At 41.4% G+C, this 24952-nt stretch overlaps 1 protein-coding gene across 2 annotated transcripts in view; it reads right to left on the bottom strand.

The window, feature by feature from the left end:
- Positions 1-13470: 13470 nt before the first annotated feature.
- Positions 13471-24952, bottom strand: part of SCN2B (sodium voltage-gated channel beta subunit 2) — a 51962-nt gene continuing 40480 nt past the window's right edge. For both annotated transcript variants that reach the window (XM_077456871.1, XM_077456872.1), the window contains exon 5: positions 13471-17675. In XM_077456871.1, coding sequence (XP_077312997.1) covers positions 17652-17675 — 24 coding nt within the window. In that variant the 3' untranslated portion in view covers positions 13471-17651. The remainder of the gene's footprint in view (positions 17676-24952) is intronic.

The following is a 24952-nucleotide window of genomic DNA, read 5'->3' on the forward strand; positions in this document are numbered from 1 at the left end:
GCAAGTGTTCTAATTTACTATCGCTGATTTGTAGCTGGTCTAAAACCATTTTTGACGTAAAAAGGGAGACTTTTTGGTTGCTAAGTTTCCAGACAGAAAGAACAGTATTGCAAAAAGAAGGCCGACAACTCGATTGCTTCTTCTTAAATCTTTATTGAGCACAAATAGCAGTGCGACATCAAAACGCTAACATGTTTCGGCAAAAGCCTTCCTCATAGCATACAGATTTACAATAAAATCAAGTTTATATAGGAAAAGGTGTCCATTCCTCAAAAAAAAGGGGGCGGTACAATCCAATTTAAAATAAATTAACAATGAAAATCATGTGAGGTTGGTAGAACCAGAGAAAAAGGGGGAAGGAAAGAATGGAAACACAGATTTATTATTTTAAAAACAAGTTCACATCCATTCTACTGTTCATTCCACTAGAAAATCGAGTATTCAATCTGTGTATCCACCACACCTCCCACTGAAGTAAGGTATGGTGTGTATCCCCGTCCCCAAAAAACTGTGAATGAATAACTATAACTATGTCCTGTGTACATCAGATACCTAGGGCCACCTTTTTATAAAGGGGACTTCCAGATTCACAGGGTGAGGGGATGATACCCTTTTTCCCTCAACTTGGAGACACGATTTCAAAGGGGAAAGGGTTTAATGCCCCCCTTGCAAGTTACCTGCCCAATGTGGAAAGCAGATGGCCCAGTAAGGTTCAGGAGGAGGGAGGTAGTTAAACAGCTGGTTGGTGCAGTAGTTATTCAGTCTGAATTTTTTTTTAAGCCATATTAAAGAGGAAGTAAACCCTGATGAGTTTACTTCCTCTTTCATTCCCTGCAAATGCAAAGCATAATGGACTACTATGCATCGCATAGTAGCCCATTATGTGTCACTTACCTGACACAGGAGCCAGCAAAGTCACCGCTGTCCCCTGTAGTCCGCCGCATCCATCTTGTTGGTGGGGTCTCGCAGCTCCGCCGCTGTCATTCGGCGAAGCCGCGATGACGTCACTCCCGTGCATGCGCACAGGAGCCGACATGCACGGCAGCTCTGTCGCTGAGAATGCCGCGCTCAGTGCGCCTGCGCGCCGCTGTCTACGGCGCATGCGCTGTAGACAGCGGTGCCCGTTTTCGGGCAAATATCTCCTAAACCATATAGGTTTAGGAGATATTGCTTGGACCTACAGGTAAGCCTTAATCTAGGCTTACCTGTAGGTCAAAGTGGTTTGTAAGGGTTTACAACCACTTTAAGTGTAGCAATAATAAATAAACAATGCCTCCTGATGAAAATCCAACATCAATCATGTTTTACCGCAGTGTACATCTTCGAAAAGCACAATGACCCACAAACTAGTGTTGATAATGTTCACATGTCGCACTACCGCCTCAAAATGACAGATCCCTGATTGGCTGCTGTATGTAAGCAAGCCAGCCAAGAATGATGGGTGACAATATTGATGAAATATGATCATGACCATATCTGGTCAATCACGTCACTCAGGATCCCCAACTGCCACAAAATTACACACTTTCAGCTGATGTTAGTTTTTGAAAACATGAGCAGGGGATTTAGATGGCAAATTGGCCTAATTTGAAAAGTCATATTCAGTCCAAACCCAAAGCTCATCTCTATATACCAGCTGTATCTTTCTGTGGGCAGCAATGTGAGGAAAAGGGATGATGGAATCAATGTGAGTGACACTGGGGGTTGATTTATTAAGAAGAAGGCACTGCACCAGTTCATACATTAATTGGTACGCCATAAAAGTCATTAATTGAACGTGCGAACCAGCACACATTGAAGCGCAAATAGAGATAATAAATACCTGCATATGTAGCTAGGGTAACTGCGGTTTTCTCATTGATAATAGCGCACACCCAATACAATTGGTCAATTTCATCTCATTGGATGTGTCTTTTTAGGGAATTAGTAGGAGTTCTCAGTTAATTAACCCTTTTGATGCTAATCTCATTCCTATCACTTCTAAAATATCTTTGAAGTGTTTTTTTTTTCTTTTTATACCCAAATCTTTCAATAAATTACAAAGAACAGAGAAGAGTTTCTAAACCCAATAAATTCATATTTTCAGATCTTGATCTTTAAAGGTAAACATTACACTGCAATCAGTAAGATCTTTAATAAATTAGATATAGTGCAAGAGCCTGATTGATTTCCTATAATTTTAATTAATTGTTCAAGTGCGTCTTACTATTACCTATTTTGCCTAAATATCGAGTTGTACAGAGATTGGCCAGTCAGATTGCATATTGCATGACCATCTTAAGTGCCTAATTTGGAATGTAGATGTGCCATGACTCACTTGTATTTTCCTATTGATAGCTCTTGGGCATTATACAAGATATACAAATTGGAAGCAGTGCAAGCAAGTTCCTGGAGGGGCGTGATGTAATTCCTGTGTGCTGGCCACCGCTTCCAGGTACCAGATATACATACCTCTGCGCACACAGCAGTTGTGCATCTCACATACACAGAGGTCACGCATCTAGATGCATTTGGCGCATCTAGCTGCAGGAACTTAATTTTGATGGAAATTAATAGTAAAGCAGATACAGATTTCCAGGACTGGACTAACAAATGTTTATAGTAAAAGGCAACTGGTGTTTTCTATTAACCGATTCCCGACCAGCGCACGCCGATGTACGTCGGCAGAATGGCACGGGCAGGCATATTGGCGTACAGGTACATCCAATATTCAATGCCGCCCTGCCATTGCCAGCGCGGCAGCGTGCTAGCGTGCCGGTCGGGAACCCCGTGAGTCCGGTCGCGGGTCCCGCGGACTCGATCGCCACGGGCATACCCGCGATCGTCTCACGGGACGGCTGAATGGAGGAAATGCTGTGTAAACAGCATTTCTCCATTCTGCCTAGCAACTAGTGACACTGATCTCTGCTCCATGTGATTGGAGCAGAGATCAGTGTTCACTAAATGAAAGCCCAACCGCCTCACAGTTAGTAACACACCCCTAGGAACACTTAAAGTGGTTGTATAATCTTTTTTTTTACTTTAACCTACAGGAAAGCCTATAATAAGGCTTACCTGTAGGTAAAAAAAAATCTCCTAAACCTGTATGGTTAAGGAGATATTCCCCTCGGTATGCGCTGCTGACTGCAGCGGCGCATGTGCACAAGGGGATTCTCAGCTGAAAATCCGGCAGTGGCCGACCGGCCGGAAAGAAATCTCCCGCGCGCATGCGTGGGAGTGACGATATCGCGGCTCTGGCCACTCACAGCGCCAGAGCCGCGATACCCGGAAGAAACGCAGAGAGAGCTGACATGGATCGGGCCAGATGTCGGGGCCTCGTTCTAAGGTAAGTATTTCATAATGAGCTAGTATGCGGTGTATACTAGCTCATTATGCCTTTTGCTTTGCAGGTGGTAAAAAAAAAAAACATTAGCGCGTTTACTACCGCTTTAACCCCTACACTGCCACCCACTGGTTAACCCCTTCACTGCCAGTGTCATTTACACAGGAATCACTGCATTTATATAGCAGTGATTACTGTATAAATGACAATGGTCCCAAAAATGTCCGATGTGTCCGCCACAATGTCGCAGTCACAATAAAAATCACTGATCGCCGCCATTACTAGTAAAAAAAAAATAATAATAAAAAATTATTAATAAAAAGGGCATAAAACTATCCCTATTTTGTAAACGCTATAACTTTTGCGCAAACCAATCAATAATCGCTTATTGCAATTTTTTTTTACCAAAAATATGTAGAAGAATACGTATCGGCCTAAACTGAGGGAAAAAAACGTTTTTTTATATATTTTTGGGGGATATTTATTATAACAAAAAGTAAAAAATGATTCTTTTTTTTCAAAATTGTCGCTCTATTTTTGTTTATAGCGCAAAAAATAAAAACCGCAGGGGTGATCAAATACCACCAAAAGAAAGCTCTATTTGTTGGAAAAAAAGGACGTCAATTTTGTTTGGGAGCCACGTCGCACAACCGCGCAATAGTCAGTTAAAGCGGCGCAGTGCCGAATCGCAAAAAGTGGTCTGGTCTTTGACCAGCAAAATGGTCCGGTCTGTAAGTGGTTAAACAAGGTCTAAATGGGCCATCGACAGGCATCACAGTTGAACTTAGGAATGTGTGTTTGTAAAGTTAAACTTTCTTATTTTTGCTTGGGGATAGAGTGCAGAGGGATTAGAAGTTTTGTCAGTTTTTGGGGATGTCTGCACCCCTGGTAGGGTGAAGACACCACAAATTTTGCCACTTTCTCCTTCAAATGTATTCACTTCCTGTCACATAGCCAAACAGGATGTGAGAGTAAAACCCTACCAATGACACACAGGTCAATCTAAATAGTTTCCCCATTAGGTAAATTGCACTCTAGCATTTTACTGTGTACACCTCAAATGTGAGGCCGCGTACACACGGGCGGACTGTTCGTCCAACTTTGTCCGCTGAACAGTGTTTCAGCGGACAGTCCGCTCGTGTGTGGGCTTCAGCGGACAGTTTCAGCGGACAGTCTGACGAACAAAGTTTTTCGGAATTTCCGTAAGACTGTCCGCTGAAACTTGGTTTGAGCGGACAGTCCGCTCGTGTGTAGGCTTGTTCGGCAAACTAAGTCTCGCGCATGCTCAGAAAGAATTTACACGGCGAAGGTTGCATTGCAGTGTATCGGACGCCGAATTTCTCGTCCCGTCGTACGTGCCGTTCACGTCATCGCGCAAGTTTTCAGCGGACTGTTCGTTCGTCGTGTGTGGTCAAGTCCGTTCATGCTAATTTTGAACGGACTGTTTGTCAAACTGTTTGACGAACCTAGTTGGGCGGACAGTCCGCCCGTGTGTACGCGGCCTCACAGGAAGTGAGGCCAATTTTCAGAAAATACCTAAAAACGACAAATAGGGGTTCTAACACTCACTTGGTTTCCCTCAAATGCCACAATTAGAATAGGATGTTCACTACATCAGTGGTTCTCAACCCTGTCCTCAAGTACCACCAACAGGCCATGTTTGCAGGTTTTCCTTCATCTTGCACAGGTGCTTTAAATCACAGTCAATGGCTTGGTATTTTGGACAGCTATTTTAGCTAAGATAAATTCCCAAAACCTGTCCTATCAGGGTACTTGAGGACTAAGGCTGAGAACCACTGTGCTAAAATAGAAAATTGAATACTTACCTCTCTGTTATTTTCCTTTCCTGGTGCCTTATCCATGGCAGCATATGCACAATCCATGCATATGCTACCATGAAGGCACCAGGAAAGTACATTTTAGACAAATCACACCTTTTTTGTTTTGCAAAGCCAATCAGCCTAGTTGCGGCTGGAAAATATGTTAAAATGCATTACTTGGATTGAGCGTGCATGTGCAAAACAAATTATTAACAAAACACATAAAACATAAAAATTTGCTACAAATTTTATTGGTCAGCAAACTAGGACTTTGAATAGAGCAAGGAAAGCAAAAACACATGTATGTTAAATTGAGACACTAAAAGAATATGGTTTTGAGGTCTGACCATTTTGCAGAGGAAATTAACAGGAGTTAAAAGGACTGCGCCCGCAAACGGACAGTCTCTTAAGGATTTAAACATTTAGTATTTACAACAGCTTGAGGAATATTTTGCAAAAAAAATGCATCATAGACAATTAAATGAAAGTAAAACAACACAGATTGACAACATCAAAAATATTTCAGTGGAAAAAAAAAAAAAAAATATATATATATATATATATATATATATATGCTCTAAAACAAAATACAAAGAGAAAATACATGTGTTATAAACTGTATAAAAACACTCAAATGTAACACACACACACACACAAAATAAGCCACCCCCCTGTCCAAAACTAAGCATATCATCCAGCATTCTACAAAATTACAGATGGGACAAACACCCCCCCCCCCCCCCCCTCGGTCCAGAGGGGCAAACAAAGAGCCTAACATGGCCAAAAGTTATACAACAAATACCATTGCAGTCTATGGGAACTGACTTGTTAGTTTTGCTAGTCCCCCACTTAGCTAGCAACTTGGGAGGGGGTTACTCTGCCTGTAAAGTGGTGCATCTGTAGCACATGTATCTTAAATGCTGCTTCAAAGATGTACGGCTTTAGAGAAAACTTTTAACCCAAAACAAAAAATAGCCTGCCCCTCAATAGATACAGGACCTTTTGTGTTTGTTAAGGCTTATAATGAAAACCCCCAAGTGAAAAATACCACCCCAAACTAAGCCAGCCTATGAAAGGGGGTGGATGCTTGGGGGCAGGAGGGGCTCGGGCACCCCAAAAGTCAACCACCTTGTTCCCATATTCAGGGGGACAAGGGTCTCTTCCACACAACCCTAGGCCAGAGTTTTGGGGGGCTGCAGACAGGGGGCTTTATGAAATGTGGAAAACCCTTTTAAACCAGTGGGTACAAGGTGCTCTGTGGTTGGTATTGGGCTGAGCCCAACATGCCCCAAAGGCAGCCAGCTATGTTGAGTGCATGTGGCCTTATATGGTTCAGGAGGGTGTTGGGAAATCGCTCTTCTTGCCCCTTTCCTAGCTGGCCCTGTTGCCTGTTGTATGCTCTGAAAAAGGATGTGGTTTGGATCGGTGAAGGCAGCTCACAGTCTTTGGAGTGTGGAGTTCACCTTTAAAAGCAAAAGCTAGCCCATGGAAATCATATGCATTAGAGGGGGATGGTTAAATGCCCTTTTGAGAGGAGCGAGAGTCTTTTTACATAATTTTAACAAGGTGCAGGTCACATGTTGGCAACGTAACATGCTCACATGACCTGTGTGCAAATCTCCAAAATACATAGAGGTGAACCAGCGTAAAAAAAAAAGTGTCAAGTTTAGAGTTGCGCCCGTTCAACCCATGCAATTGCATGTACGTTGCTTGACATTTACTAAGATTTTAGCCACGCAGTGAACAAAGGCATATGAACTAGTGCAACAGCTGCTTGTGCATGCGTAGTGCTTATATTGATCTCATGCAGTTCTAAACATACTTGCGGGAACAGCAGGCTTTACATCACCCCAAAATATTGGCACCTCCATCTTCTGTCTGTATTGATTTGGAGATGCCATGCACCATCTCCATAGTGGCGCACAGATTGCATTCTCCCGTGCGCTGAGATCACTATTAAATGGGGGATTCACACTCTGTTACCAGAGCACCATTTCGTAAATATGAATTTAGGAATGAATCTCTTTCCCTCCACTGACACCAACAACGATGCACTGTTTACTTATCCCTCTGACACCAGTGATAGAACACTTTTCATCCCCCTGCTACCAATGATGGGGCATTATTTCTCCTTCCACTAACCATAGCAACTAAGCAGTGGTGTAACTAGAACCTTCAGGGTCCCGATGCAAGAAACCATGAAGGACCCCCGGACAGGGCTCTTTTCTCCGAGCTCGGAGGCGGAACAACAGGGCTCGGTCGCGTGTGGCTGCATATAAAGGAACCGATTTCTCCATTTTCCCACTACTTTGCCTCCTCTCCCTCCCGCAGGAATTCAGCGGCTGCAGGAGGAAAATTAAGAGATCGGTTCCTCTATGCCAGTGTTTCTCAATCTTTTTCTGGTCAGGGCACCCTTGAAGTATACCCCTAGGTGAATGGGGCTGCACTATAACCACCCTGCAACTGTGTGCATTGCATGCAGTTGCAGCACAGTGATGATGCATTTAAGGGGTTAAAACAGGCGGTCAGGAGGCAACATATTGCCTCTTTACTGGTTGTCAAATGCCTCTGAAAAGCAATCTGAGCATGGAACGCTTTCCAAAGGAACACCATTTTTTTTCTGGTACTATGAACAAGCAAGAAAAAAAAATTGTTCTGATTGTAGACATATAGGGGGTCGGGATTAAACATGCATACATAAAATGTGCATATATACATGTAAACACACACACATATAAACAATATATACACACACATATATAACCACACACATATATATAAATGCACACACATATAAACACATGCATACACACATACATGCACACATACATGCATGCACATAGACATACACACATGTAAACACACATACATACAGATAGCCTTTTAAAAAACGCAAGTGCTTTACCTTACCTCTTCCTGCCGGGTACTGCACTGTAGGGGGAGACAAAGAGCACAGCACACGCTGCTTTCACTTTAGGTCTAATCAGTGTAAGGAGCTCCACGCAGTGCCGATTACAGTCCGGCTAAGGATCGGGGAGCTCAATCTGAGCCGCCCTTGTCGCTCCTCCTATCAAGGTATACAGGAGGCCCTTGTCATGCGACCTCAGCGACCCCTATACTTTCGCCACTGAAGCTAAACCAAAGTAGCATAAATGAAGGAAGAGGTAAAAATAGTATATTTTTCTGTGGAGATTCGAACTTAGTCACTAACACTAGGTTGGACAAGTTCAAATCACATTCTTAACCTTTGGACCATATGCAATTTTGTGATTTATTCACTAATCACATAGATACATGGCAAGAACGAAACCCTCGTCTTAGAGATTATATTTACTATCTCCACCACATGATCTTTATACTCATATTAACCATATTTGGGTCTCCTGCTTTCTTCTACTAGAAGTCAGTAAAACAATGATTTTGCCTATTCCTTGGTCGGACCATGACCCTGACAGTCATTTATTGTTGTTCTCCACAACTGAAATCTCAATGTCCCTCCTGATCCTTCAGTGACTCGATTGTCCATTCAACTCAGGTCCATCACCACTGAATACTTTCTAACTAATAAGGATTCTGTATCCTCCCTGGCCATGGTGTACCCTCACAACAAGCTGCAGACAATATACAATATGTTTTCAAATGATTACATCTCGCAAAATCCAGATCTCTTGAAACTACGTATTAGTCACTTGATGTATTAAAGGCTTTTTATTCGTTGTCTTGCCCATACTTATACTTTGTTCTCCACAAATGGGGGTTTGAAAATTAATTCATGGCATCGATACAGGCATTGTATGCCAATCCAACTGCCTCTATTAAATATGTGGGCCTTTCATCTACTTCCTTTGACATTCTTTGTGGCACCCATCAAAATTGCCCTTTATCCTCAATCTTTTTTATACTAGCCTTGGAACCCTTGAGGATTGCAATCCAATCCAACCATCTATTCGCGGTTGAGGTTTGTAGATACACATCATAAAGTACTGATGTTTGCCGACAATATCCTCTTATATTTAATCTCCTCGCATATTAATAATGAATCTTTTTGATACCTTATCAACATTTGCTGATATCTCTGGTTTGAAGGTAATGAAGAGAAATCTAAAGCGCTTAATATCACCTTGAATTTCCATACTTGTTCCCAATTAAAAAGTAATTACCATTTTTTTGCTCCCCCACTTTACCTTATTTGGGAATTTATATGTCATCTTCTCTTGACAAGATGTACAAAGCTTACTATCCAGTTTCATTTAAAGAACTTTACTTATTTCTACATGGCGTATGCACACCTTACAATGGTTTGGCAAAACTTGTGCCATTAAAATGACATATCTTCCTAAACTACTATATTTTTTAGGGCCCTATCTGTTCATATCCTCCGAAATTAACAATGTAAAATACTGAAATTCATATCAGGAGCCAAGAAATCATGTATAGTGGCCCATTTATTATATAAGAAAAAATTATTTGGTGGTCTTAATGTACCCAACATCACCAAATACTATCAAGCAGCTTAAATAGCACCCTTAGCAGTTCTTTATGCTATCACTGGAATTAACGATTTGGACCCATCTTAAAGCGGTGTTCCACCCACCGCTGCAAAAATTAAAAGCCAGCAGCTACACATATTGCAGCTGCTGGCTTTTAATAATAGGACACTTACCTGTCCTCGAGTCCAGTGATGTCAGCACTGCAGTTGATGTTTCCATCAGCTGTTGGGAACCCGGCAGTGTAGCCTTATGGCGCATGCGTGAGGCTCCGCTCCTCTTTCCCACTGGCCCTGCGGCAGGGGGAGAAGAAGGGAGCCGAGCGGTGACGTCATGGGCTGCGGCCCAGACTCCCGGAAGTGCGAACAGGATACCTGTCAAAGATACCGCTACTCCCCCCCCCCCCCCCCGAAAGATGCCAACTGTGGCAACTGAGGGGAGTAGGAGACAAATCAGTGGAAGTTCCACTTTTGGGTGGAACTCTGCTTTAACATTTTAAATTGCTCTCCCATACCAATCTACAATTTCATTTGACTACCCCCAAAACTTCACCCTCCTATTGCTGATTTTTCTTTACAATTATTTCTAAAACAATGGAACTCTACTAAATATTCCAGCCAACTAATATCCCCACATCTTTCACTCTTAGGCCTACTTTATAATCCTATGTTCCCTACTGTGTTTGAAGATCCCTCTGCTTTTAAATAGTGATCAAACAGAGGTATAAAGTATATATACACAAACTATTACATTTGGATTGAATTATATCATTTTCATGCCTTCAGAAACATTGGAAACTTCTTCTCATTTTGTTGTTACATCAGACTTTATCCACAAACTTCTTAACAACATTCAGGCTTGCCCTACCATCCTAACCCCCTTTGAAAATAAATGTCAAAATGCTCCACACTCCACTGGCCTGATTTCTTATTTATATTCAACTTAAGTCTGCCAGGCAACTATCTCTAATGCCGCATACACACAATTGGACTATCTGGTGGACTTAGTCCGGTGGACAAACCTCTGGACTTTGAAGCAGAGGTCCGCTGGACTTCAAAACAAATGGACCTGCCCACACATCACCGGACTTTTCCGGCAGACTAGGTGCGGCGGACAAACCGCCGGGACTATGGCCAGACTTTTGAAATGAACGGACTTGCCCACACACTGAGGAAAGTCCGTTCATTTTGAAAGCAGCTCCAGGTAGACGGGACTAGCGAAGGAAGTCAATGTCGCCACCTCCGGTGGCGAGATTGACACCTCGCTGTCCCTGTCACCTGGTATGGACTTAAAGGGGAAGCCCTACGCTGAAAAAACAGCATGGTTCCCCCCCAAAGTCAATATCAGCCCCTTATCCGAGCACGCAGCCCGGCCGGTCAGGAAAGGGGGTGGGGAAGAGTGAGCACCCCCCCTCCTGAGCCGTCCCAGGCCGGGACAAGGTGCTTTGGGGAAGGGGGGGGTCGCAGGGCCCCCCTTCCCCAGAGCACCTCCCCATGTTGAGGGCACGCGGCCTGGTACGGCTTGGGCGCTCGCTCGTCCCCACCCCCTTTCCTGACCGGCTGGGCTGCATGCTCGGATAAGGGTCTGATATGGGCTTTGGGGGGGACCCCCATGCTGTTTTTTCGGTGTAGGGCTTCCCCTTTAAGTCCATACCAGGTGACGGGGCTAGCGAGGTGTCAATCTCGCCGCCAAAGGCGGTGACATTGACCTCCTTCGCTAGTCCCGTCTACCTGGAGCCACGTTCAAAATGAACAGACTTTCCGTTCATTTAAAAAGTCTGGCGGACTAGCGCACATACGGCCGGATTGTCCGCCGACTGCCGAGTCCAGCGGACAATTTTGAGTCAAAACTTCTAAGTCCGCCGGACTTTTGGAAAGAAAAAGCCTGTCGGAGCCCACACACGGGCGGATTGTCCGGCGGACTCTGGTCCTCCGGACCAAGTCCGCCGGATAGTCTGATCGTGTGTACGTAGCATAAGCCTCAGTATGTTCTCAATTAGGAACTTGATTTAGGAGAATCTTTGGATATCTCTGAATGGAGAATTTGGGCCACAATAGCCCGTTATTTCATCAATGTCCTAGCCTAGGGAAATGCCTACAAAATATTATTCCACTCTTCTAGCTAAATTTACACTGTTTGTTTCCCCTTTGTGCTTCGGTGACTGCAGTTCTCGTGGTACACTAATTCATATATAGTAGCAATGCCCCATTGTTCAGTCATCATGGCTGTACACATATAATTTTGATAAATGCACTTTAAAAAAAAAAAAATGGATCCATTAACCACGGGATGCTCTTTTTCATAGACTGATTTCTGGTTTTACCAAATCGGAAAGGAAATTATTGTCCTTCATATTTTTGGCAACATTCCAGGTTATTGAGAAAGCTTGGAGGGAACCAAACTTGACGTGAAACAGCATATGGGAATCATAGTTCACGGAAAACGTACCTTTCTTGAATTAGATATAGACACCATTGTTGCAATATAATAATGCACTTAATCTTGATTCCGCATTATTTTATTAATGTTTACACATTTACAAGACTCCAATCTTCCTACCCCCCACCCCCCCCTTCTTCTCACTCTCCCCCTACCCCCTTTTTATTTTTTCTACCCCTTGATTTTAATTTATCTTTATTATTTGAAAACCCGCCTGTTTATGGGTAATCTTTACCTATAAATTCATTTTAATATAATTTACTGCCCCCTTTATTAAATTTTTAATTTCATTCTACTGAACACTTCTTTATATCATTATAAACTTTTTTTTTTTTTTGAACAATATGATCATTCAGGGCTGTTTTCTATTTTTCCTGGTGAAGTGCACATAGTATAACATTTCATTCAACATTTTGGATAGAGTATCTTGACATCAGCATAACCACCTGTTATATGACAGCCATAAATTCAAACCAAGCAGCGCAACCTTCAATGCTGACATTACTGCCGGTGACAAGGAAAAAATGAAACTGCTGTGATGTATGTAACCCGGTATTCTATGCTAAAAATTAGGTTAAACATCCAAAGAAAAGGGTTTTGGCAGTGCTGGATACAGTGATATGATATGGTGTCATTGTTAGATAAATCCTCTGATGTTTGATAGGTTGATGGGAGGCTGCTCTCTGGCATACTGGAGCAATTGGGGGCTCAGTGTTGGTTGCCAAACCCATGACTGGAGCAGATTTTTTTCTCTACAAATCTGTGTACTCAATAGATATACTTCCAAAGTCTAGCCTTGTAGAGCTCAAAAATACTTTGACTGCTATATAGAGAGTATTACTAAACTATGTTTGAACCTTTACACTTGTGTCACTCCCCTTTCTATCTTTCTGAAAAATTATACAGAGATGTGAGTTTAAAAGTGGAAGACTTCTAGATTGCAAAGAATTTTTTTTGTCTAGCTCATTCATACATTTTCTGTATTTAAATGATATTAAAAGTTAATTATTTTAATTTTAAAAGAAGTTATACTTACCTGCTCTGTGCAATGACATTGTGCAGAGCAGTCCCTTACCTCCTCTTTGGCAGTCCCTCTCCGGCACTGCCCACTTCTCTCTGCTCCTGGTGCCTCCTTAGCAAGCTGGGTGCTCGTGATCCTGAGGCTGTATGTCTCAATAGACACACACAGCACCAGAAAGACATGTCCGTTTGTTTTTTAGCTTAATGCATGGAATACATTAAGGTAAAAAAAAAATTGAGTTTATAACCACTTTAATGTAGACAGTATAGAACTGTTATTTATATAATTCATTATGTGGAGCTGTTTTCTGAAGTGCTTGGGATTAACTATGCAGCAATCTGCCAACAAATGAGAAAGCATACAAAACACATCAGGACAAAGTTTAGACTTAAATATTTTATTATCTCTGAAATAATGGTAATATTGTGAACAGCTAAGTACTGTGTCAAACAGTGCAAAGCTTAAAAGACGAGCAAACATAAGTTAATGTTTTAATTGGCATTGGCTTCTCATTGTCCTGTTTTGCATCAGCCATCTACAAGACACCCTTGCAGCTTTATCATAAATACACAGTGTAAACCCTTTTACCCATAGCTTAGGCATGCAGTACTTATATACGATGTGTTGCCAGACCCTTCTGCTGTGTATAACGTGTTATGGCTCGAACATAAATATCTTGGTCTGTATTTGTGATTAGTGCGTCTGTGACTGGCTTCAAATGTCCTATAGGAGTCTATGTTATTTGGTGCATTAGTGTTTAACATACTGTACCGAATACAAGCAAACTCATTTGACTATAGTTACAAAAACAGATATGGTGTCACACTTTATTTCATAGAATAATGAAGTGCAGTAACATACCAACCAAGCAGAAATGTTATATTGATAAAAGCTAACATTTGATTGGTTATGATAGGTTACATACAAATCACTGCTCTTGGCACCTTCTTTTTTAATAAATCTTCAAGGGTGTCATTTAATAACATGGGGCAAAGAGGAATAAAATATACTACTCCACAGCATCAAAATAAAATAGCATATAGCTAGTGTAGTCAGATTAAAGCAGACCTTGCATCTAAATAGCAAAGTCAATATGTTTTAGTGTGTGTCTCCCCCTCCACTTTCCGCAAATGCAGCATTAAATTTAGAAAAAAAAAACTTGTGGGGGAAAATTTTTAGATAAGATACTTACCTTCCCCCAGCTTCTGGCAAGGGTGATATCATCTTTCCAGCTGGATCCCTGGGAATGTTGAGTAGTCCATATCTCAGTGTGAAGGTTATTCTGCACTGTGCTTAGCATTCCCAGAGATCTGGTCAGCAGGATGGTGACTTCCCTGCGCTATGATAGCCAGCGAGAATGTGTATGTCAAGTAACTTTTTATTTTTTTATTTAATATAGCTTTGAAGTGCAAGGTCCACTTTAAAGAATACCGGCCTCTGAGTACTGCACAACATTACTCTTTACACTCTGGTATTGAATAAAGGCCACAGTGTACACGTCAACCCTCATGAACTCCTACTGACTCACACATATACATTAAACATGTGTGCTGATAATTGGCCATTATTGCACATACATAAGAGCTCAGTAAATCCCTATAAAAAGGTATAGAAGGTTTTCATTATTTAGTATTGCACATACAATAGGCATTTTTCTGTAGGAATGCCACTTTTGAAAATATCTTTAAAAAAAATGCTAAACTTGAGATACCCTTATTATCGTTATTGGCAGTGTATTTGCATTCATGGGACATGTACTTTAACATGTCGTAGAACATATTTTATTTATTAACAGTGCATCTTATTGTTAATGCAAGCAAACAATTGTTTTGTCCATACAGGAAGCAAATAGAAATACCCTGTACTTCCAGGGTATAGGGCAGAATGTGTATCTCTCCACTTTCTTCAATATGTGAGTGCTGGAGTTGGATGATTGGCCCAGCTCTATCATATGGTGATTGAGAGAGAGTCCTCATACATGTTTAAAGTGAAAGTAAACCCTTCTATAATTTTCAGTCAAGTTAGCTGCCATCTTAGCCTCTAATGATTCTTCAACTGCCATAATGCTGCACATGTGATCAGCCATTGGATGGTTTGAAAGTTTGGTTGAGATCACAACCAATGTGAAAGTTAGCATTTCCGGCATGCCGGGAATGTAAGTGTTTTTTGAAACTGGGTTTACTCCCGCTTTAAGCTCCAAGTTGTGAATTGGAGCATACGCAGGACTTCCTGTTTTCACCTTCAGCTGCTAAACAGAGGGGTAGGGCAAGGGAAGAGAAGGAAAGTATGTTCTGTTTGAAAGGGGGGAAGTAAGTGAACCTTTTGTTGTGCCCTGCACAAGCAAAGCACAGATTCTCTTTAGGCTTCTATGAGACAGATAAAAAAAACCTGGAATAATGATAAAGATATAAGCACCAAAGTAAAGTTGTTGCCAATGACAGCCAAATAGAATTCATGTTTTTTCTTTTCCATAAAATGGAAAACCTTATTGATTGCTGTTGGCAACAGTTTTCCCTGTGTTATCGTTTTCTTTTTCAGTGGAAATTAGAAAATATATATTTCAACAACAAATGCAGGCACGATCCAAAAATGAAATGTTTGAAATATAAAGAAAACGATCTTTTACTTTGTGTTAAATCAGGGAAGGCTGTTTTTGAATGTACTCAGTTCACACGTGCAGCCAGGGGAAGGAGGAGGTATCAGGTGATTGATCTACATTGTTACCAACCACCGACTGTGACATGACAGGCTCTTGGGTCTGTTCACTTTGCCATGGATGCGATGCTTCAATTTTAACTCAGTGTTAAATGTTTGGCAAGTGGCACCACTGCAAAACTTGCCAATTGAAGTCAATAGGACCATGGTTGAACCGCACACCAAATGCTTGGCACACAGTTGTGAGAAGGTATATCAATGTAAAAAACCCCCTTTGAATTGAAAAAGAAAAGGCATTAAGGTGGTGGAATAATTGTTTACTGAATGCCTGTAATCCGACTGAACAGTCTCTGGATTGGTTTTCAGAGGGGTGATAGAGCCCGCTGTCTATGTGACAGAGGCCTAAAGGAGGACCTAATGTCCACACTTAGGAAACCTATTTAACAACAGCTTTTGTGTAACTTACTAGAGGTTCCCTATTTTCAATGATTCTTGCATTACAGCAGGGGTGTCAAATTCAATTTTATTGCGGGCCGCATCAGCCTCATGATTGTCCTCAAAAGGGCCGGTTGTATCTGTAAGATTAGATGTCCAGTGCACCCCCTCCCCTTATATTAGATGTCAAGAGCCACCCCACCATCAGAAGTTGAGTCCCCTAATCTACCTAACATCTCAGTTCAGAAACTGGATGCATTGCTTGAAAGCAAAAAGTAGGGTTCTGGAGGAGGACCAGAGGAGGGCTGGAGCTCTCCTGCAGCTGCAGGAGAGGTGTAAGGGCCACATGAAATGGCCTGGAGGGCCGGATTCGGCCTGTGGGGCTTGTATTTGACACCTGTGCATTACAGGAAAACAGAATAACTGCTTTCACTGATAACACTGTTGAAATTCATTCATCTGTCAGCATCATGTACACATAATAAACCCGTACTGAGAGAAATACAGAGCCTGCCATTTCTGATCTTCTTATAAACATACCATTGCCTTGTTTCTGGCTCCAGTACTTTATGAGTCAGTTGGGTTGATTTACTAAAGATAAGTAGGCTGTTTGCTTTGCAAGAGAGTTTTCCCTTAGCTTGGTGAATATGGTTAAATTTCACTTTGTAAAGAATACCCATTCACATGCAAGGATAATAAAAGAAAACCAACAGTATTTTTGCTTGCATGTGAATGGATGTTGGAAGGTAGGAGAGCTTCAGCTCATTAACTAAGCTAAGGGAAAATTTGCTTGCAAAGTGAAACAGCTTATTTGCTTTTAGTACATGAACCTCAATGACTCTGAACAAGTAATTATTAATAATTCAGGCAAAAGTCAGGAGTCCTGAACTGCACAATTGTTCTAGGTCTGCGACAATTTTTACATTCAGTGGATCAGCTTGACAGCCAGGCAACAAGTACTTTCAAAAGGAGAGGTCAGAAATTATAGTCTACTTGGGGTTGATTTACTAAAACTGGAAAGTGCAAAATCTGATGCAGCTCCAATCAGCTTCCAGGTTTTATTGTCAAAGCTTGAACAAGCTGAGGTTAAAAGCTGATTGGCTACCATGCACAGCTGCACAAATTGTTGCACACTCCAGTTTTAGTAAATCAACTCCTATAGGATTTCTTATGACCTTATAGTGATTGCTATCAGTTCTGGCTTTCAATTAAGTTTCCACCTGGCAAGTAACCAAATATAGTGCATTCAAACCATCAGAGGTAAAAAAAAAAAGAGTGCTCCTGTGTATGTTGGGATCATACACAGGAGAAGGGTTCCCATAGTCTGTCTGGTAAAGGTGCAAATCATGTATTCCATATTCCCTGGAGCTGGATAATGTTCAGAATGAATTCCAGAGTAACAATTTTTTGAAGAATTCCAGAGTATTCTCAATGTTTTGTCTCTGGGAATCTGCTTCGGTGTGTATGACAGGTCATAGAACTTCAGGAATTGTCGCCTGTGGAGATAGGCAATAAACAGGGTCAGAAAGAAGAAGAGACAGAATATCAGTCATTAACTGTAATGCCCTGTACACACGGTCGGAAATTCAGATGGAAAAGGTCCGATCGGATTATATTGTCGGAAAATCCGATCGTGTGTGGGCTCTGACTTTTTCCGTCGGAAATTCTGAAGGAAAAAATTTGACAGCAGGATCTAAAATTTTCCGACAAAAAAATCCGATCTGACTTTTTCCGATCGTTTGTAGAGAATTCCGACGGACAAAGTGCCACGCGTGCTCAGATCAAATTACGAGACCAAAGCTATTGGCTACTAGCCTCTACATAGTCCCATAATATGCAATGAACGTCACCATGTTCCGAACGATCCGATTTTCAGACAACTTTGTCCGACCGTGTGTATGCAACACCAGTTTCGGACAAAATCCGTCGGAAAAAATCAGACGGATTTTGTGGTCGGAATTTTTGACCGTGTATACAAGGCATTAGAGATAGTATAGACAAATAAATGCCACATGCATGTATGGCAGTATGGTTATTGATAAGTACAGTTTATTGAGACACATACAGTACATTTAATTTTACTAGGTCAATGGTCAATGGCCAAGGTAAATGTTGCATTGCTTAGATTCAGCATGTCTGCAGTCTTCACTATAACAGTGAACCAGGGTTTAGAACAATGACACTAGGAAAGCTAGAATGAGGGTGCATAGTGCATTATTACCGCTATAAGCTCTGTATTAATAAAAAAGCAAAATGGACGTTTACTCACAAACAACTGTGTTTCACAAGCTAATTTAAAACAACTAAAGACTATGTAGCCCTATCCACTGCACATGTTCCTTATATAGGGAAGATGTTGTCTAGATCCAATTGGCATATGCATTTCAAGGGGGTTCCCCTCTTTCTCAGAGCCAAACTGTAACGTGTAAGCCAGTTGGATCTGGACCACATTTTCTGAGATAAGGAATGTGTGCAGTTGATCAGGCTGCATAGTCTTTGGTTGTTTTTCATGAGCTTGTGACACACAGTCATTTGTGAATATACTACCATTTTGTTTTTTATAATTGGGAAGGTATCCATTAACTTCCAATCCTGATGGCCGAGGTCAGAGGAAAGGAATTTCTCCTGTTAGAAGCTGATTGGTTACTATGAACAGATTCTATATGCACCAGTTTTAGTAAATCCCCCTATAATGTTGACATTCATGCATGTCATAATGTCCACCTTGGCCTCCAATTTTGTTTATTTTATAGAATTTTACACAGACCATTGTTTGTGTTTAATTATGATATTTAACACATTTAAAGCAAATGAAAGAAACCCCTGGTGAAGCTTACTTCACTTGGAAACCAATCTCCCTAGTTTGCATCATGGGGTCTAAAAGTAATCGGGTCTGTAGGAGTGTAGAAGGTACGTTGGACCAAAATTAATGTAAGTGGTCTTCATGACCAAATCATGCTCTAGCAACTAAGTATTGCACCTAGAAAAGGTAGAGATTGACCCCAAAAAACAATCGCATTATATTGGATAGATGAAACAAATGTATTTGTTATTTATGGCTGAATAAACTAATGTGTGAAACTTTCAGGACTTTACTTCACTTTAAATCTTGGAGCTATAAAACTAAATTTAGTAAGCCTGAAGTTTAAAGTAATGACAACGTGTTTGTGCCATGTGATTAAAATGCATTTTGCCATTCTCCCTTAGTAGTACTATATACCTGTTTTTTTCTAAATAATTTTCCCCAAATTAAAACATATTCTTTTAGTTGCTTATCAGCTCCAAATGTCTGATCATCTTAAGTAAACCTTTCTAATGATGTGTAAGAACCATGGGAGAGACTCTAAGATTATTATCTCTAATTATTATTATTATGCATTAAAGCTTACTACTTTCCCTTATTATTCTTGCCCCGTCATAGTGTCAGCTGATTTCTGAAAGCAGTTACTGCGTGCAAGCAATCACCTGCAATTTATTCTGCAAGCATTGCATTGTCAGCTTGGCTATTGTTGGAGTGAATAGTAGATCTTAAAGGGAGAGAACTTATGCCACGTACACACGATCGGAATTCCGGCCAGAAAAAGACAGATGAGAGCTTTTCATCGGAAAGTGCGACCGTGTGTATGCTCCATCGGAATTTAGCTGTCCGAATTCCCACCAGCCAAAAATTTATAGCATGTTCTCAATTTTCCCGACGGATAAACGTTCTTTCGGTAATTCCGATCGTGTGTATGCAATTCCGACAGGCCAAAAATCACGCATGCTCAGATTCAACTACGAGACAGAAGCAATTGGCTACTGGTTATTGAACTTCCTTTTTCTAGTCGCGTCATATGTGTTGTACGTCACCGCGTTATAAATGATTGGAATTTGGTGTGACTGTGTGTAGGCAAGACAGCTTGAGCCGAATTCCATCGGGAAAACCATCAGGGCTTTTTCCGACAAGAATTCCGATCGTGTGTACGCGGCATCAGACTTTCTTCCCTTCTTAGCACTACTGCCCCTGTAGCAATTCCCAAATCTGCTGATACCAACACTGTAGCCCATCCTTCTGAGGATCCATGTGCGCTGGGCTTAAAAAAAGCCAGTTCTTTTGGCTGAAAAAAAAAAACGCTCATATAGAGCTAATATATGATATCATCAGATCAGAAATACTAGGTAATCCTGAACCCAGCGCTCAAATTGGAAATAAAATTCACTGCACTTACAGCCGCTTTTATATGAATACAAACATAAACAATATATATGCCTAATTAAAACCAAGCATTAACAGCGCTTAAAATGAATAAAACATGATTATCCCCCAATATGATGTCTCATACAGTGCAAGAGTCAGAAATTCTCATATCCTACTGAATGTAGGAAAAATGAAAAATAAAAAATGAAGAAGAGTTCTAACTTCTATTGGGACTGTCCAACACCACACTCATATAGTGTATATCCAGTGATGAGAGGGAACAACTCCACCATTCGATAATTCATTTTAAGATAGATACATAAATCCAGGGGAAAAAACGCTTCTGTTCCACCAGTAATTGAAGTGCACGTGCCCTTGTGCCCCTGCTATACCATCAACGATCCACCTTGTGCACACCCCTTTGTGTAACTCCTTACCAGAAGTGATTCTTAACCAGGCCTGTATAATCAGTACACCTTGCTTCAGCAGATCTCTAAGTGGACACTTCAGTCCTCCATATAAGGTACGGCTCATGGGGGTAGATATTTACATGCAAGGATACAAGACGCCCTCTGAAGATGGATTTACGAAACGCGTCACGCGACTTACCCACGTGTCCACGTGACTTATCCTGGGACTCATCATGACGGACATTTCGTTTGGAATGCCAATCGGTGGTGAGAGTGATGCTGACCTGTGACATGCTGATATTTTATTTGTTTTTAGTAAGTGCAACTTGTATTAGAGGGCAAAGTTTTTTGTAATAAAAGGTATAACACTATGGATAGCATCCTCTTGCATCCTTGCATGTAAACATCTACCCCTATGAGCCATACCTTATATTGAGGACTGAAGTGACCAGTCAGAGATCTGCTGAAGCAAGGTGTACCGGTGGACCAGAAGCGTTTCTTCTTTTTTCCCCTGGATTTATGTATCTATCTTAAACTGAATTATCAAATGGTGGAGTTGTTTCCTCTCATCACTGGATATACACAATATGAGTGTAACAATGAAATAATGCTTCTAAACTCAATTGCCTAGAAATTACTATAAGGCCCCTTGCACACTGGGGTGGCCAGTGCATCGCTAAAAATAGCAACGCTTTACCGTCAATTTTGCGGCGCTGTTCGGCCGCTAGTGGGGCCCATTTACCCCCGCTAGTGGCTGAGAAAGCGTTAAAACCACCCGCAAAGCGCTGCTGTAGCAGCGCTTTGACGGCGGTATAGCCGCGCTGCCCATTGATTTCAATGGGCAGGAGAGGTGGAGGAGCAGTATACACACTGCTCCTTCACCGCTCCAAAGATGCTGCTAGCAGGACTTTTTTTAGCGTCCTGCCAGCGCAACGCACCAGTGTGAAAGCCCTCAGGCTTTCACATTGGAGACATAGGACCGGCTCTTTCAGGGCGCTTTACAGGCACTATTTTTAGCACTGTAGCGCCTGCAAAGTGCCCCAGTGTGAAAGGGGTCTAAATGACCCTGTGTACATGTACTGATTGGATAACATAGAGGAGAGTTCAGGGGCAGCTGAAATAAATGTCTGTTTACCAGCAGCAGTGTACATTAAGCCTTAGTCTTATTCAATTACACAGGATGTATCCACAAAGTTCTCAGTAACTACTTGTGCAAAGCATGCATCTGATTTCATCAGATCTATTAGTCAAGTAGAATGCATTATGCTTTGTAAGTTATGGTAAACCATGTATTGACCATGCAATATTTGTAACATTTTATTCTACCCTACTTTCTATTTCCTGTACATACAGTATCTCACAGAGTACACCCCTCACATTATTGTAAATATTTTATTATTTCTTTTCATGTGACAACACTGAAGAAATTACACTTTGCTTCAATGTAAAGTAGTGAGCGTCCAGCTTGTATAACAGTGTAAATGTGCTGTCCCTTAAAATAACAACACACAGCCAAGGTCTCAGGTGTGAATAGGAAGCAGGTGTGTTATGCCGTGTACACGCGACTGGACTTTTCGACGGGCTGAATTCCATCTGACTTTTCAAAGGAGTTTCGAGGGACTTCCATTGAATCGGACCTGTCTACACATAATCATACCAAATTCCAATTGGTTCTCAACTCCTGCCCTCAGGACCCACTAACAGGCCAGGTTTGCAAGATAACTGAAATACATCACAGGTGATATCATTTACTGCTGAGTGATTGCAGAATTCTAATCTGCATCTCCCCAAGGTAATACTTAAAATCTGGCCTGTTAGTGGGTCCTGGGGACAGGAGTTGAGAACCACTGGCCTAGGCTATAAGAAGATTGCCAAGACCCTGAAACTGAGCTGCAACATGGTGGCCAAAACCATACAGTCGGTTAACAGGACAGGTTCCACTCAGAACAGGCCTCGCCATGGTCGACCAAAAGAAGTTGAGTGCACATGCTCATCATCATAACCAGAGGTTGTCTTTGGGAAATAGACATATGAGTGCTGCCAGGATTGCTGCAAAGGTTGAAGGGGTGGGGGGGTCAGCCTGTCAGTGCTCAGACCATACACTGCACACTGCACTGTCGGTCTGCATGGCTGTCATCCCAGAAGGAAGCCTTTACTAAAGATGATGCATAAGAAAGCCCGCAGTTTGCTGAAGACAAGGAGACTAATGACATGGATTACTGGAACCATGTCCTGTGGTCTGATGAGACCAGGATAAACTTATTTGGTTCAGATGGTGTCAAGCGCATGTGGCAGCAACCAGGTGATGACTAGAAAGGCAAGTGTGTCTTGCGTAGAGTCAAGCATGGTGGTGGGAGTGTCATGGTCTGGGGCTGCATGAGTGCTGCCAGCACTGAGGAGCTACAGTTCATTGAGGGAAGCATGAATGCCAACATGTACTGTGACATACTGAAGCAGAGCATGATCCCCTCTCTTCAAGGACTGGGTCACAGGGTATTCCAACAGTATAATGGCCCCAAACACACCTCCAAGATGACTACTGTCTTGCTAAAGAAGCTAAGGGTAATGGACTGGCCAAGCATGTCTCCAGACCTAAACCCTATTGAGCATTTGTGGGGCATCCTTAAACAGAAGGTGGAAGAGTGCAAGGTCTCTAACATCCACCAGCTCCATTATGTCATCATGGAGGAGTGGAAGAGGACTCCAGTGGCAACCTGTGAAGCTCTGGTGAACTCTGTGCCCAAGAGGGTTAAGGCAGTGCTGGAAAATAATAGTGGTCATATCAAATATTGACACTTTGAGCCCAATCTGGACATTTTCACTTAGAGATGTACACACTTTTTTGCCAGTGGTTTAGACATTAATGGTTGTGTGTTGAATTATTTTGAGAGGACAGCAAATTTACACTGTTATACAAGCTGTGCACTCACTACTTTACATTGTAGCAAAGTGTGATTTATTCAGTGTTGTCACATGAAAAGACAGAATAAAATATTTTCAAAAATGTGAGGAGTGTACTCATTTTTGTGAGATACTGTAAAAGAGAAAGGTTTTAGTGGATGTCCGTAATTGCGGGGAGCTAACTGAGTTTAACTATCTGAAGTCTAATACAAGTACCATAAGCACTTTTAGACCAGGTTTAATGTAAGCTACTCACATAACTTAGAGGGATGGAAGCAGAAAATTAACAGCCTGAGAATTTCCACCACTTTTGAATGTACTCCACAACCTATCCAGTTGTAAAACTTAAAAAAAACGATAGTGCTGAAAAAGAAGATTCATTTTTTCTCCATGTTTAAGGGTCCATGCTTCCATAGAGAAATGTGTCTATTAGTTGCCACAAACGCTGCATTTACCTTTTTTGTTTCCACAGTGAAGCTGTAGTGTTAGAGGACTGTACTTCCCATCAGCTACTGTTATATTCCATACTATATCAGCTTCTTCTAATGAATGTACCCACAAGGAAAAACACAAATACAAAACACGCCACCCTGCCCTTCTACATGCTGATCTTTAAGTGTCTTATTATGTCATCTCATAAATATATCATTAAAAAAAATATATGTTATGTCTGTTTGACGAAATATACTGTGAAAATTGTGTGATGCCTCTATAAATTCTAATTTATTTTGTAAGGAAATTGACCCTGGGCTATAATTTTAGCCCAAAAAAAGATAATTAAAGACAAGTACTTGGTGATCGGATATGGTCTTAAACAAAATACGTGTACAAGCTACTGTATATTACATCAACCTTTGAATGCTGATTTGGTGGTATGTTTATTTCTATAAGAAATTAGTAAAGGAGGCTGTTTATAAAATACCCATTTACCGTCTATGGGAAGAATATCATATAGCCCTTTATTGATAAAGAATATAATATATATGTAATATATATTATTTCCTGGTACATACAATATAAAATCAGTGGAAAGTAAATGTAGAGCTATTGTTCATATTATCTTTAAGAAGCTTTTACTCTATATGAAGACATCCAAGGTTTTGTAGCAGGATGTGCCTTGACTTCCTAGTAAAGCCACTTGATTACATATCTTCACAATTCTGAACCTGCATCAGTCTTCAATAGATTGGCATACCAGCATCACTGACATATTGGTAGCTTGAACTTTCTCTCTGCCTATTAACCTCAATTAGGAAGTAAGTCCTACCTCCATGGCTGATATTCA

This window comes from Lithobates pipiens, unplaced genomic scaffold, assembly GCF_037356315.1.
Source record: "Lithobates pipiens isolate NorthernLeopardFrog02 unplaced genomic scaffold, aLitPip1_a1.2 Scaffold_27, whole genome shotgun sequence".
In the NCBI taxonomy this organism is placed as follows: Eukaryota; Metazoa; Chordata; class Amphibia; order Anura; family Ranidae; genus Lithobates; species Lithobates pipiens.